Raw genomic sequence first — 15,301 nt, 5'->3', positions numbered from 1 at the left:
GTTATGTAGAATGATAGTTGTCATGTGACTTTTATATGTTTGCATGATTGGGTACAAATAAACCCAGGGTTGGGCCCATATTTGTTGATCGGGTTGAAATAACCCCAAGGCTGTGCCCATTATTATATGACCAGGTTGAAATAAACCCCAGGGTTGGGCCCATATTTGTTTGATCGGGTTGAAATAAACCACAAGGTTGCGCCTATTATTATAGGACCGAGTTGAAATAAACCCCAGGGTTAGGCTCATATTTTTTTCATCGGGTTGAAATAAACCCCATTGCTAGGCCCCAGGGTTGGGCCCATATTTGTTTGATCAGGATGAAATAAACCCCAGGGTTGGGCTCATATTTGTATATTGGGTTGGAATACACCTCAGGGCTAGGCCCAATTGTACGTTTGGTATGTGTTACTTTAGGGATCTCACTAAGCTTTGTGCTTAAAATTTATGTTTATGGTGCCGGGTACTTCCAGTACAAAATGGAAAGGCCCGACATGATGATACAACATCCTCCCCTCACGATTTCCGTACTTTTTGGATACTTATACCCTGAAGTTTTGAATATTGTACATTATGATTGTCTTGGAACAATTGGATGATTGAAACTACTGAATTTAAATGGAAAATTTTATCATTGTTTTAGTGATGTTACAGGTTGGTATCAAAGCCTTGGTTTGATGGATTCAAGCACACTTTTGGGTGTGTCAGAACTCAAATTGTGGAAATGATAATCTTTAAAAAAGAAAAAGAAATTGAGTTTGTAAAATGATTTTTACTAAGTAAGAAGGGGTGCGATGCGTGCAATCAACTGAGATCAAGTAAGTGGTTCCCAAATTACCATACCTATGTATTATGATTAGTATGCTTGATATGTGAATTTCATGTTAGATTAGGGATAAGGATACCTTTATGAATCATATGATACAATTACCTTATTTCTGTGATGCCTTATAGACTTGGAGGATTGGTTGCTATGTATTACTTGGAATTGATATCGGCTCAGTTAATTGCTAAGTGTATGCTTTTAAAGTTGTATACGAATAGGATCATATAGCCCTAGAATGATCTACTTAGCCTAATTTCTTATTCCTTGTTTAGTTGTGGACTTAAGGTAGATTCATCTTTTGGCAATCTATGTGATTCTATTTTGTGTATAACTTGCATGCATAAGGCAACCAACGGTGTTGATTGAGCTTCTCGGTATTGATTATGATATGTACTCTTTAGTTTTCTTAGGAATTTTTTGTATAATGATGGGTTTTGACATGAGCAACCTCATAGATAAGGACGTCTTAACATTGGTTTGATAAACTTTGATTTTGATGCTCATACAAATCCCTTCATGCATTAGAATCCATTTAATAATAACATTCAACCAATATTCCACAGACACCGATAAAGTTCATCATATATTACCTTTATTAGAATTTAACGTCCCAAAAATCATGACCAAAAATTTCTTTTTAAAACATTAACAAAACCATACGTATTAAGTCATTTCAACCATAACTAAAGGATTATATAACACAACATAGTATCATTTAAAAATACTTGTTTGTTTTATCAGAGTAAACATCCCAGGCTAAAACTCCTTTGGTGTGTGTACCATGCGATCACCCCGAGCTCTTCCCTCTACTACCGGAAGTACCAGAAACCAAAACTGAAAACCATAAACACGAAGATTAGTGAGTTCCCCAACCTACCACATACCACACTGATAACCAAGAACACATAACCACGTACTGGCCCCCCACCAGCTACATCGGGCCCTGCCCGGCATCAGGCCCCGCTTGACATCAAGTCCCACCTGGCATCGAGCCCCGCTCGGTATACAGATATGTCTCCTTAAGGCCTCGCCCGCTACACACATGCATTCAATCAAATAGCATACTAATAAATAGACACTCTCTAACAGCTCCCTAATCTAAGGCCTCGCCTAACTTGGGCCTCGCCCCTGTCCTGCTACTAAAGTTGTGGAACTCCATCCATACTCCTATTAGTAGTGAGATACGGGCCCCCACCCAGAGTCACTCCCTTCCTATCACGGGCCTCGCCCTTACTCTGATAATGTTGAGATATGGAACCCCATCCATACTCAGCTAGTGACGAGATACGGGACCTCGCCCACACTCACCTCCCTACCAGGCACATACAAATATCACAGAGATAACATGTATGATATAACATACACCATAAGAATCTTCCTCGGGATTGCCCCAGCATTGGACCCTGACCCGGAGACATGCTATCATCTAACATACTACGGGCTTACCCCGACATCGGACCCGCAGTCCTGAATCTATCATACCTACTCATGCAAGAATCACAAAGACCTCTAGCATTCTAACCTACCTCAGGCCTCGCCAGACATCAGGTCGAAACCCAGAACACATATAATAAGTTCCTAAGGCTAACCCCTGGGTCTTCCTACTATACATAAACATGAGCATAATGGGCTGGCATTGGTGCCTTAGACCCATACGGATAGTGGGGAGACTCACCTTGCACTGCTGAAGACTAGCTGAACACTTCTGACTGCTATCAGGCGACTCCTGAATTGCTGATCTTTCGGCTCCCTGAACTATTAATACCCAAAATAACACTTAGACCATAATACCCTCAAAAGTCAAACCAGATTAAGCTTGGTCAAAGTCAACAGTCAAAGTCAACGCTCCAAGTTGACTCATCAACTCGTCGAGTCCCACAATTCACAGGTTACTTCTGGACTTCGATCCTACTCGTCGAGTACGCCTTCAACACTTTGGGGCCCTTCTTCATCTGACTTGCCGAGTTCTCCTTTGAACTCGTCGAGTCCACCTTCGTAAATTAGGCAGATTGTCTTGGATTCAACGAGTTCCTCCTTGAACTCGTCGAGTACGATGATCTTCAGGTCCACTATGAACTCAGACTAACTAAGTCACTTACTAACCCAACTCATACCTGCTAGCAGAAGAGTTTTTGGCAAGGAAACGGTCTGACTCGCCGAGTCCTATGAGTGACTCGCCGAGTCACTCTATGTCCACATCTATTCAGATGATTTCAGTCAAGCATAAAGCATCCAAGACCCAGATCTAACCTTCTAGGGTCGGAATAACACGTAAAGCTACTGCCTTTACATCCATGCATGACCCTTTTTGCTTAAAAGGCCATAACAACCTCTTAAACTTTGCATAGGGAGTTCTAATGGCATATAGCTTCCACCTTTATGCCTTAACTATCCACAATACTCTCAGATCTGAAAGGATCATGCTTGGGGACGTCCAAATCCCTCAAGCACCCATTCATGGACCAAAATCTTCATAAAAGGGACAACAAAGAGATCTATTAAATCAAAAGTCAAGATGAAGACTTGATTACCAAGAAATGCAACCACTAGAGTGTATCTTCTGGATCTACTTCCTCCTTCTTGAACCTCCAACTTCCTTCTTCTCCTTCTTCTTCTTCAAGAGTGCACAAATCACACAAAGGTAGCTTAAACACTCACGAGGTGCACTAGGGTTTCGTGGCTGAGGATTTGGGGACTGGAGGCTGAAGATGAGGCTGAGAGAATGAGAATATGATGCTTAAATAGGGCACCAAGTCCCGAAATTAAGGTTTCCCAACCTAGGCCAGACTCGTCGAGTCAGTTCCCCGACTTGTCGAGTCGGTAACATAATCCGCAACACGGAACCCGCTCTTACTCGTCGAGTTCCTCCCTGACTCGACGAGTAGACTTCTTGGACTTGGGGTTTTTTCCTTTCCTTTCTTGACCTTCTAAATTCGGGGTGTGACATAGAATGAGGTTTTATGTATTAGAATAAAACCTATTTAATCGTTTTCAAATGATAACCGTCATGAAAATCATTGATTTTACTATAAATATCTGACATGGAACAACATAAACTTAATGTAAATGTCTATAGTTTGCGTTCAATAAATTCATAGTTTCTAAAAAGTGAAATTCCCATAAGACTTTATACTCTTAGACACATGTTGACTGGGGGAGGCTTTCTCTAGCATTTAAAGACTTGCTATAAAGAAAATGTGGACTCCAGGAGCTAGTATTGTAGCATCATAATCAAATTGGTGAATGTCACCTACATCATAAACAAATTACCATCTAAAGTTCTAAAGAACAAGCCACCATATGAACTCTTATTTGATCGCAATTTGCATTTGGGATCATATAATACTATTCATGTGCTTGGTATACGTAAAAGAAAAAAAAGCATCGATCAAATAATAAGTTTAAAGAAAGGAGGAGACCTTGTGTTTTTCTTGGGTTCCCACCAATATAAAAAACGATATTATGTCTACGATTTAAAAGAAAAAAGATGGACATTTCAAGAGTTGTACAGTTTATGGAATGCCAATACCCTTTTTCATGACACACATGAACAACCTCAATCACTTGCACTCTGGAATTGTTTTTCTAGCCCAATTATTTGGCCAACACTAGTTAGTTGCGAGCAGCCATCTACCCCAAAAACAAATAGTATACTGCCGGAGCCTAGTGTCGATGAAACACCACTTATAGAAAATGAAAACCAAGAAGATTTGTCTAATCAGACTATAATCGAGAACAGTGAGAAACATAATCCACATTCAAACCCCATTCCAATGCAACACCATCGACCAGAACATTACCTCAAAGTTTTGGCGATTATGAAGTAAAGCTACCACCTTCCATAGACCATTCTCTCCCCAACACCATGTCAGCATCTTCGACGTTACATCCTTTATCTTATTTTATTTCCTATAAAAATTTCTCTAAAACTCACAAATATTTCTTAACTACCATCTAACCTCACGATGAGCCCAAACACTTCTATCATGCAGCTAAAGACATAACGGCGAGAATCTATGAAAAACAAGATCCAAGCACTTGAAACCAACAATACTTGAATCATGATAGATCTTCCCTGAGAAAGAAAGAAATTGACTCCAAATGGGTTTGAAAAATAAATACAAACCTAACGGAGATGTTGAATGTTATAAATCAAGTTTGGTAGCTAAAGGTTTCACCCAGATCAAAGGTGTGGATTTTCACGAAACATTTGTACCAATCACTAAACTTGTAACAATTCGAACAATATTGGCAATTGCTGTTCATTGAAAATGGAGCATTCACTAACTTGACTTTAACAATGCCATTTTGCATGGTAATTTACAAGAAGAAGTTTACATGAAAGTTCCACAAGGCTTTGCTATAACTGGTGACAAACGTGTCTACAAACGTCAAAAAATTCTTGTATAGATTACGAAAAGCATCTCGTAACTGGTATATAAATTTCACTGACGCCTTATTAAGTATTGGTTTTCAACATTCTAAAGTTGACCACTGGCTCCTCATATTTACAAAACAAACTGTTTTTTATGTGTTTGCCCTTATCTATGTCGACGATGTCCATCTTTTTGGCAATGGTATCGATTGTGGTACTAAAATCAAGTCATTTTTGGACGAAAGATTTAGCATAAAGGACTTGGTACCCTTAAAGTTTTTCTTGGCGTTGAAGCAACAAGAACACTGGATGCGTGGTACTTATCCAACTCAAGTACACTTTGGATATACTAGTAGGTTGTGGTCTTCAAGGCATTCGACCTAGCGTTATTCCAATGGAACAAAATCTTTGTCTTAATAAAGCAGATGATATAACCCTTGTATATGCAAGTCAATTTTGGTGACCTATAAGGGGGTACTATATTTACAAGTTACACGTTCTGACATCACTATTGTCGTCAACACTTTAAGCCAATTTATTGCGGTTCCATGATATATGCATTTTGACGTAGCCATTCACATTTTTCATTACCTCAAGTCCACACCAGGTTAAGGTTAATTGCGACTCCGATTGGCTTGGGTGTTCCTTGACTAGACAATCCAAAGCCGGATATTTTATCACATTAGAAGGTGCTCCTATCTCCTGGAAAACAAAAAAATAGTCACTTGTCTGTGGGTTATCGACTGAATTTGAATATCATGACATGGCTTCTTTTGTTAGTGAGATATTATGGATATGTTAGTTATTAGAAGAACTTGATCCATCCCAAATAGGTCCCAATTCTCTCTATTCTGACAACCAAGTTGCTTGACACAATAAAAATAATCTTGTTTATCAAGAACACACAAAACACGTAAAAATTGATTGTTATTTCGTACGTGAACATATTGAATCTCAAGAAATTCAGACATGTTCTGTCAGCACCATTGAACATGTTACTTCCATTTTTACTAAACCACTTGGGGCAAAAGAATTTTGTCATGTTTTGGGTGAATTGGGCATTCACAATCCTCTTGTTCCAACTTGAGGGGGAGTAAAGGGAAATCGATATTTCCTTATGCCAACTTATGTTAGGTATCTGATTACTACATCAACTCTTAATAGTTATATAGTTTTCTTCATACCATTAGTTTCTCATTTTGTCTAGGTTTCTTTTACATCTTGTATAAATATCATGTAACATCGCAAGTTCGGAAGCAAGAAGTTGAAGGGTGATAAGTGTACATTAAGGAAGCTACTTGACGAGTAGGTATGCTACTCGTCGAGTCGGAGCGAGACTTGAACGCGGGTTAAGTGGCCAACTCGCCAAGTCGGAGGATGTACTCGACGAGTTGGTGCTGGAATGAGTAAACCCTAATCCCGAGAGTTGCACTCTATTTAAAGGACTTTATGTCCTTCTCCCAGCCTCCTAATCCCCCAGAGAGTTCCAGAAAACCCTAGATTCTAGCGAGCCTCCATTAATAGAGAGAATAGAGCTTTGGAGGAGAAAATCTTGGAAAGGGGCATGAAGATCAAGGGACATGATGCAAAGGAGTGGTGTAGATCCAGGATCTACTTCAGTTGGAACATATATTGGAGATAATAATCTGTTGCTTGGGCTCTTTTATATCTAGATCTATTATCATTTGAGATTTGGGGCATTTTTGGTATGATTGAGAGCTATTTCGAGTTAGAGGCTTAGATCTGAGGTTGCTACTTCAGATCTAGGCTTGTGATGGTCTAAAATGTCATAAAGCTCCTGTCTAAGAGTTATTGGTGAAGCCCATTTGTCATAAACCCTAGCCCTAGAGTGTTTTGGGCTTATACCTCCTTGGTTTCACGTAAAGTTTGCAGCTTTATGTGAGGGTTAGACTGTAGAAGAATGGATCTATGGATTGGAGCCCCTGCATGGCTCGAAAAGCCACTGTATGGATTGAGAGCTGGAGAGACTCGGCGAGTCACATGGGTGTACTCGACGAGTTGTATGAAAATGTGCATGGACTCGACGAGTTGGAAGAACAACTTGGCGAGTTTGTTGAAGATTGCTTCGGACATGGTGAGTCTGTTCTTGGACTCGGCGAGTCTGGTCGCATAACTCAACCTCTTTTGGTTAAAGCTTTGGATTAGTGAGTCGGTTGGCGACTCAGTGAGTTGGACAGGATGAAATTCCGAGATCGTTGAACTCGACGAGTCTTGGGGCGACTCGGCGAGTTGAGTCCTGTTATGGGAGTTTTTTTAGTATAAGAACTCGACGAGTCGACGGGTTGACTCGGTGAGTAGACTCAACCAGGAAGGTTGACTTTGACTGAGGACTTTGACTTTGACCAAGAGTTGACTAGTTTGACTTCCAAGGGTATTTTGGTAATTTTGGTATTTTTGGAATTGGTTCTTTGGTAGTGTTTTTTGGTGAAGTTCGTGTCGGTGGTCAGAGCAGCTTGGTCTTATCTCTTCAGTCGGCAATTGCAAGTGAGTTGTCGTCACTATATCGACAGGGTCTAAGGCACCAAGGCCGACCCTTTAGATTGTTATTCTGGTTATAGTATGTTTGTATGCTATTATGATATGTTAGATTTCATCCTGGTTTAGGATGGTTGCTATGTTATTGCTATGCTAGATTTCATCCTGGTTTCGGATGGTTGCTATGTTATTGCTATGTTAGATTTCATCCTGGTTTAGGATGGTTGCTATGTTAGATTTCATCCTGATTTAGGATGGTTGCTATGTTATTGCTATGCTAGATTTCATCCTGGTTTAGGATGGTTGCTATGTTATTGTTATGTTATATTACATCCTGGTTTAGGATGGTTGCTATGTTATTGATATGCTAGATTTCATCCTGGTTTAGGATGGTTGTTATGTTATTGTTATGTTAGATTTAATCCTGGTTTAGGATGGTTGCTATGTTTTTGCTATTCTAGATTTCATCGTGGTTTAGGATGGTTGCTATGTTAGATTACATCCTAGTTTAGGATAGTTGCTATGTTATTGCTATGCTAGATTTCATCCTGGTTTAGGATGATTTCTATGTTATTGCTATGTTAGATTACATCCTAGTTTAGGATGTTTGCTATGTTATTGCTATGCTAGATTTCATCCTGGTTTAGGATGGTTTCTATGCTAGAGATCGGTTAGATCGGTATCTTGGTTATAGGATGGTTGCCATGTTAATGATCTGTTAGATCTGCATGCTTATTTGTTTATACGTATGTGCATGTTTGTTAGTTTGGGGAAAGGGTTGAGGCAGGTCCTGCTATGCGCAGTAGGCCAAGACACCCTGGGCGGACCGGGTAGACTGTAGGCCCGAGCCGGGCAAAATCTAGTCAGGTCGAAGGCCCAGCGAGCGGTCCGGATAGGCTGAAGGCCCCGAGGAGGGCAGTCTAGACACGCCGAAGGCTCGGAGAGCGGTCCAGATAGACTGAGGACCGGGATTCGGTCCAGTCAGACTGATGGCTCATTATGCATGTTGTTTGCTTATATGTTTATATGATGGTTATATATGTACGCGTTGGTATTTTGGGGGTAACTCACTAAGCATTCGTGCTTACAGTTCAGTGTATTGTTTTAGGTACTTCAAGAGATCGTGGCAAGGCGAAGACGTGATCGTACCACTCCTCATGATTTATGATTTATGTGATATGGTTTTGGGGGATACTCTGATGTTTAAACTATTTTGAATACAAGATGTATGAACTTAATGGTCTTTGAAGGAATTAAAATATTTTAAATTGGCTTAATTTTTATTGGTGTTACATATCGTATGTGGTATTAGTCTTTTTCCAATCAATCAATATTAAAAATCTCTAAAACTCTTTCTGATTTCTATAACGTCTTGATGATGGAATCTCCACATTTCGCAGCCATTTGCATTTTTTATTACCTCAAGGCCACACCAAGTTAAGGTATTTTTCTACCCTCTACTTGTAATCTAACTGTTAAGGTTCTTTGCAACTTTGATTGTCTTGGGTTTTCTTTAACTAGACATTTCGAAACTGGATATTTTATCACATTAGGACGTGCTCCTATCTCCCGAAAAAAATAGCTAGCTGTCTCTAAGTCATCGACTGAATTTGAATATCACCCCATGGCTTCTTTTGTTAGTTTGATGTTATGGATACAATGGTTATTACAAGAACTTAATACATCCCAGATAGGTCTCACTCCTCTTTATTGCGACAACCAAGCTGTTCATCACATTACAAATAATCATGTTATTATACACACACAAAAAACGTAAAAATTGATTGTTATTTCATACACGAACATATTGAATTTCAAGAAATTTAGGCATGTTTCAATCAGCACCACCGAACATGTTGCTGACATTTTTACTAAATCACTTGGTGCAAAACAATTTCTCCATCTGCTGGGCGAATTGGGCGTTCGTGATCTTCACATTTCAACTTGAGGGTGAGTAAAGGAATTAAATATTTCCTTATGCCAGCTATCCGATTTCTACATCAACTTTTAATAGTTATCTACTTTTATTCAAAGCTTTAGTGTCTTATTTTGTCTAGGTTTCGTTTACATCTTGTATAAATATGGTACATGGTATCAGTCTTTTTCCAATCAATCAATAATAAAAAAATCTCTCAAACTCTTTCGGATTTCTATAATGTCTTGATGATGGAGTCTCCACATTTCTCGCTATAAGATATATGACTTTCTATGTTTTATATCAAGTCATGGTTAATTTATTTGATGGAACCTACCTGCTTGGTCTCGAAATGTAAAATATATTAGACTCCATGAATTAGGGTAAAATATAGTGTCTCTAAGCAACAAGTCGGTGTTCAAAACAAAGTTACTCAATAACGATGTATCAAACTAAATTTTATTATTTGTTTTTGTTTTTTTACTTATGAAGTTAAGGTCATGGGTGGATCATTTCAAGGGCTAGCGGGGCTGTGGCCCCCCATGATTTTTTTGGCATAAATAGTCCATATGCTTTAATTTTATATATATTTAGTCCAAAAATATAAAATTTTCACTATGGGCCCCCTGTTCACCAATTTTTATACAAATTATATTTTCGGTCCCCCAAATGAAATATTGAAGCTCCACCACTGGTTAAAGGTTGTTTATAACTATCATATAGTTATACAACTTTATTACCTCTTTTAACACCACTTTATTACCTATTTAGTCCCTCCTTAGCGTACGCTCCCAATCTTCTATGTAATTCGGTTGTATGTAGATGGAGACTCTCTAGCGCGCCTCTAGTTTTATTTCTCTATAGTTCTTGCCGTTAAAAATAAGTTGCAAAATTATAATAAATAAAGATTCGTATATTAGAGTAGTTACATCATAGTTGAACAAAACAGGAAGCTCAAATAATAAATTACATCTAATCCCAATAAACAAGTGCTGATTTAACAAGTACAACATTTCTTAATGACAGGTGATGGGCGCACGTATACCACATGCCATGCTTAACTTGTATTGTTCTAAATGATGGAAAGCTAACTTAGAGCTTTCGGGAGGCACGAGCTCCACGTGAATCCATCATCCAAGTATTTTATTTGTTTAATTGAAATTATAATAATTTTATTCTATCTATTCTAACTGGATAGAATACTGATTGAATCGTGTGAACTCATTATTTAGCAGATATATTCCTTAATTAATTAAATATTTGATATATTTATTCACTGATATTAAATTTGAAGAAATTTGTTTTTGAACTGGAATATATTATTGTAAGTTGTAACAAAAATGCGTCTGCGATCTAATCTGGCGACCATTTAACTTCTTAGAAGATGTAAGTCTCACTTTAATAATGCAAGAGGATATACGTTTACCATTGTATAAATATACCAAACTCATCATCCTAACTTCCCCAAAAAAATTTCCTGCAAAAACATCCCCTACAATACAAAAGAAAGAAAGAAAAATATGTTGTCATTATCCCCTCTGTTCTCAACTACCTACGGATGGCCCTCAGAGGATCCTATCAAGAATAATGTTCAACCGGATTGCAACAATATTTCTATAGAAGCTGAACCAAATTCATGTAAATCTTTACTTGATTTTGATACATATGAAGATATCCAGCATGATTTTTCAACTGAAAATTCTAATTCTTCTGGTGGGTTTGTAAATGGCTATTTGGCTAATCCTATGGTGAAGAAGCTCAATCATAATGCCAGTGAAAGACATCGTCGTAAGAGGGTGAACGACTTATATGGTTTCCTTCGTTCACTGCTACCCATTTCCAGTGATCAAAAGGTGCTTCAATATCTAACTTGTTGTGACATGTGAAAGTGAGAATTTCAATAGTTAATATAATCAGAATCCCTTCCTCAATCTTGATGAACTTACTTATATAACACATGACTGACATTTTAGTTGCATATAGCATAATTCTTGTGGGTATTTAGTTATTCAGTGGGCTTAGACTAATAATTCTCTTTTGCCACAGAAAAAAGTAAGTATCCCAGGGACAGTATCTCGTGCACTTAAGTACATACCGGAACTACAAAAGGAAGTAGAGAAATTAAAACATAAAAAGAAAAAGCTTTCATCGTACTCATCATCAAAAGTTCATTTGAGTCAAGAAGTGGTAAAGATGCAAAAATCATCCTTGGTTTCATCCGTAAGTGTGTTAGGAGCCACAGAAGCTGTCATACAACTTATTTCCTCAAATGATCATATGAGCAAGAGGAAAGAGATTGTCTTCTTGTCTAAGGTTTTGGAATACTTAGAACAGGAAGAAGATGGGCTTGTTTTGCTCAATGCAACGAATTTCAAATGTTCGGGGGAAGAGATGGCATTATGCACTCTTCATATTCAGGTACATATATGGTCTTCTGTCAAACAAACTTCAAATAAAGCGTTTAATTCACTTCAGTTCATCCTTAATATATGGCTATTCTTTTCATAAATTTTTTTTATCTATATTATAATTACATGTATCTTCAGACCTTAAAATATATGAGTGTATTTTGCTAAAACATATTATATAAACTATGGCATCATAATTCATAAAAAGCAACTCAATTTACCCTAATATTCATTTTCTTGTGTTATGAAACAATCATAATTACAGTGATTTCTTCAATTTTACACTCGAGTGAAAGGTCTTCGCTTAAGGCCACCTTCGATTTGAAATCAAAGTTCTATGGGTATCTTTTCCAGATACAATTAGTATATTAAAAATAAAAAAATAATAAAAAAAATCTAAGGGCAATCTATCTATCTATATAAAAAAAGGTTCTATAATCTATTAAATTTTCTAGAGTTGAATGGATGCACCAATCTATCTATTTTTTTCATATAATTATCAAAATTTTCTAAGATACATTGAATTTTATATAGTTTTACTAATGAAGTATACGTTAAAAAAAATTAGAACTTTCTTTTTTCCATGAAGAGTTCATTGACAAATAAGTTCTCAATCCATTGATCTTCAATGCATACTACAATGGTAAAGTTTAATTCATTTAATGTCACTTAGACATGTGACGTCATTTAAGTATTTCATTTAATTATGCATTGCGATGTCCGTAGGTCATTGGTTGTAGGAAAATTTCTCACCCGGGTTGATGTATATATTTTTCTGTAAGCATGATTTTAGTTTTATCTGCAAACAATGTGAATAAGTCAGTTTACGACCATAACTGCTCAACTCAAATGAACATGTCAAACCTTAAGATTATTTATATAATTGTGGCCATGCTATTTGGATCAAGCATACTTATGTCATAGGTTTGTTGTTTGGCCGCAATGCCAATCATTTGTTTTAATAATATTATAACTAATATTTTATAGAAATAGTTAATAACACAACATCCTGTCCTGTTGAACAGGTGCAAGGTGATAATGACATTGACGCTGAAAGGCTGAAGGAGAAGCTTAGCTCGTTCCACCAGCCATAAGATCGAAATTTACTCTAATTAGCATAGGATATAAAAAGTATATATATCTAGTAATCCTGATAAGCAAGCATTAGTGTTTCTCATAGTTATGTAACGATACAAATAGATCATCATGACTGTAGCCTGTCATTTTGTAGATTAGTGTAGAGCAATAGAATTAACTGCGAATGATAGAAAAAAAATCGTAACTAATCCATCATGCATGCTTTACATTGTTACTTCAATCTCTACGTTCTAACTTGGTAATGTATGACTCATATTTTGTATTTATCGTTGATCAAAATGTTATAACTACTAAGGGCATCCACAATCCATTGACAATAGATTGCCACATAAACATTTCACTTTTTATTCAATTATATTTTTTAACATCCACACTCCATTAAACCCTTCAAAGTTTAAAGGAGTTCTGTATTTGGTTTGAAATTTAATTGGAAAAAAAAAAAAGACTAAATTCATTGAACCAATCAATGATCACACTACAAGGAAAAATGCCATTACCGGCGACTCCCAAAATTTGCCGGTAATACTAATAGCGGCGACGTGTCGTCGGTACTGAGTCATCGCTACTGCCTCGTCGCTATTGATCAGTTTGTCGCCGCTAATGATAAAAGTCGCCGCTAATGAGTATTGTCGCCGCTAATAAGCTAGTCGCCGGTAATGACTTCTGTCACCGGTAAAAGTGTTGCCGGTAATTTTTTTTTCAACTTTTTAATTTTTTTTTAATTAATGATTTTGGTTGCTGGTGATAATATCGCAGGTAAAGGCGTCACCGGTAATAACAATATTCGATTAAATATCAAAACCAATAGTGTTGACGCTAATTACAAAACAAACATCCTATTAAATATCAAACATAATAGTGTCAATGCAAATTACAAACAAACATCCAAATACAATTAAATATCAAAAGTCATAATATCCGAGTAGCAAAACAACAAAATTTTTACAATCTATCAAGTAGCAAAACGTGACAACATATGCAAATAAAACTCATCCTTACATACCATCATCGTCGTTCCCATTGTTTCCTTGATTATTTTGGGTTTGAAAAAACGAATAAAGCTCATCCCTACATGCCGGGTCAGCGAGCATTGCACGAAAATTTTCCAACTACATAATTAATAACAATATATATAAACTTATAAGTTAGATTGTCAAACATAAACAAAAACTATCAAAATACATTGTTATTTTTAAACTAAGATAGAAAACTAAAGTACATTGCTATTTCTTGCACTTGGGACAAAAACCAAATTACCAAACTTTTTAGCAAATAATCACCACAAAACCAAAACTACCAAATCAACATGCATTTTAAGATGCTAAAGTAGATTGCTATTTTTAAACAAAGATAGAAAACCAAAGTACAATGCTATTTCTTGCATTTGGGACAAAAACTCAATTACCAAACTTTTTAGCAAATAATCACCACAAAACCAAAACTACCAATTCAACATGCATTTTACAATGCTAAAATAGATTGCTATTGTTAAAGGGAAAATGACAAAAATGCCCTACGAACTTTCTAGGGTTTACCCGTTGAGTCCTTAAAGTTTTTGTCGGGCTTTATGGGTCCCTAAACTAGGATATGACCTGCTCTTTTAGTCCCTGTCAACTTGTAATAGCCGGCTTAGTGACCTTTTAGACCAAAAGAACTCACATTGTGCCCCTATAAAGCCAAAAAATAAGTTCAGGGACCAATTCGAACAAAAAAAATCTCTTTTTCTTCTAAATCCTCAATTCGAAGAAAAAAAAAGATTAACTCTCGTTTTCTCTATGAACCTCATCAAACCCACACATCCTTCTTAACATTGCATCCATCAAACCTGGAACTCGGAGGGAGAAGGAGAGGTAGCTTGTGCGATTTTGAACAGAGAATAATGAAAGAGGGGGTCAATTCCTTGAAGAGCTGAAATCGACTCAAAGAAAATAGTGGAAGGGGGTTGTGATCGAGAATCGATTAGAAGGGGAAGAGGGTTGTGATCTTCGGTGAGGGTGTGTGACAATCAAGGGTGAAGACGGAAAGAAGAACAGCGATCGATTTCTTGGGAGGGTACGAATTGAGTTTTTTTTGGTCTAAAAGGTCATCCAACTTATTTTTTTGGCTTTATAAGGGCACAATGTGAGTTTTTTTTGGTCTAAAAGATCACTGAACCATCTATTATAGGTTGATAGGGACTAAAA

At 37.1% G+C, this 15,301-nt stretch overlaps 1 protein-coding gene across 1 annotated transcript; it reads left to right on the top strand.

The window, feature by feature from the left end:
- The first annotated feature begins 10,981 nt into the window (after positions 1 to 10,981).
- On the top strand, positions 10,982 to 13,338 carry LOC111878326 (transcription factor ORG2). The gene is made up of 3 exons (XM_023874838.3): positions 10,982 to 11,465; positions 11,659 to 12,030; positions 13,046 to 13,338. Exons 1-3 carry the CDS (start codon positions 11,133 to 11,135, stop codon positions 13,112 to 13,114), a joined length of 774 nt encoding a protein of 257 aa, XP_023730606.1. The 5' UTR covers positions 10,982 to 11,132; the 3' UTR covers positions 13,115 to 13,338.
- The last annotated feature ends 1,963 nt before the right edge of the window (positions 13,339 to 15,301 follow it).

The sequence above is a fragment of the Lactuca sativa genome, chromosome 5 (genome assembly GCF_002870075.4).
Source record: "Lactuca sativa cultivar Salinas chromosome 5, Lsat_Salinas_v11, whole genome shotgun sequence".
Lineage (NCBI taxonomy): Eukaryota > Viridiplantae > Streptophyta > Magnoliopsida > Asterales > Asteraceae > Lactuca > Lactuca sativa.
Note: the sequence above shows the minus strand (reverse complement) of the source record. Positions and strands in the feature narration are given on the sequence as shown.

What these genes read in the sequence shown, in the direction of transcription:
- LOC111878326 (XM_023874838.3), top strand. Translation starts at nt 11,133, where the DNA reads ATGTTGTCATTATCCCCTCTGTTCTCAACTACCTACGGATGGCCCTCA. An exon ending in CCATTTCCAGTGATCAAAAG is followed by an intron (nt 11,466 to 11,658) that starts GTGCTTCAATAT and finishes CTTTTGCCACAG; the next exon opens with AAAAAAGTAAGTATCCCAGG. An exon ending in TATGCACTCTTCATATTCAG is followed by an intron (nt 12,031 to 13,045) that starts GTACATATATGG and finishes CCTGTTGAACAG; the next exon opens with GTGCAAGGTGATAATGACAT.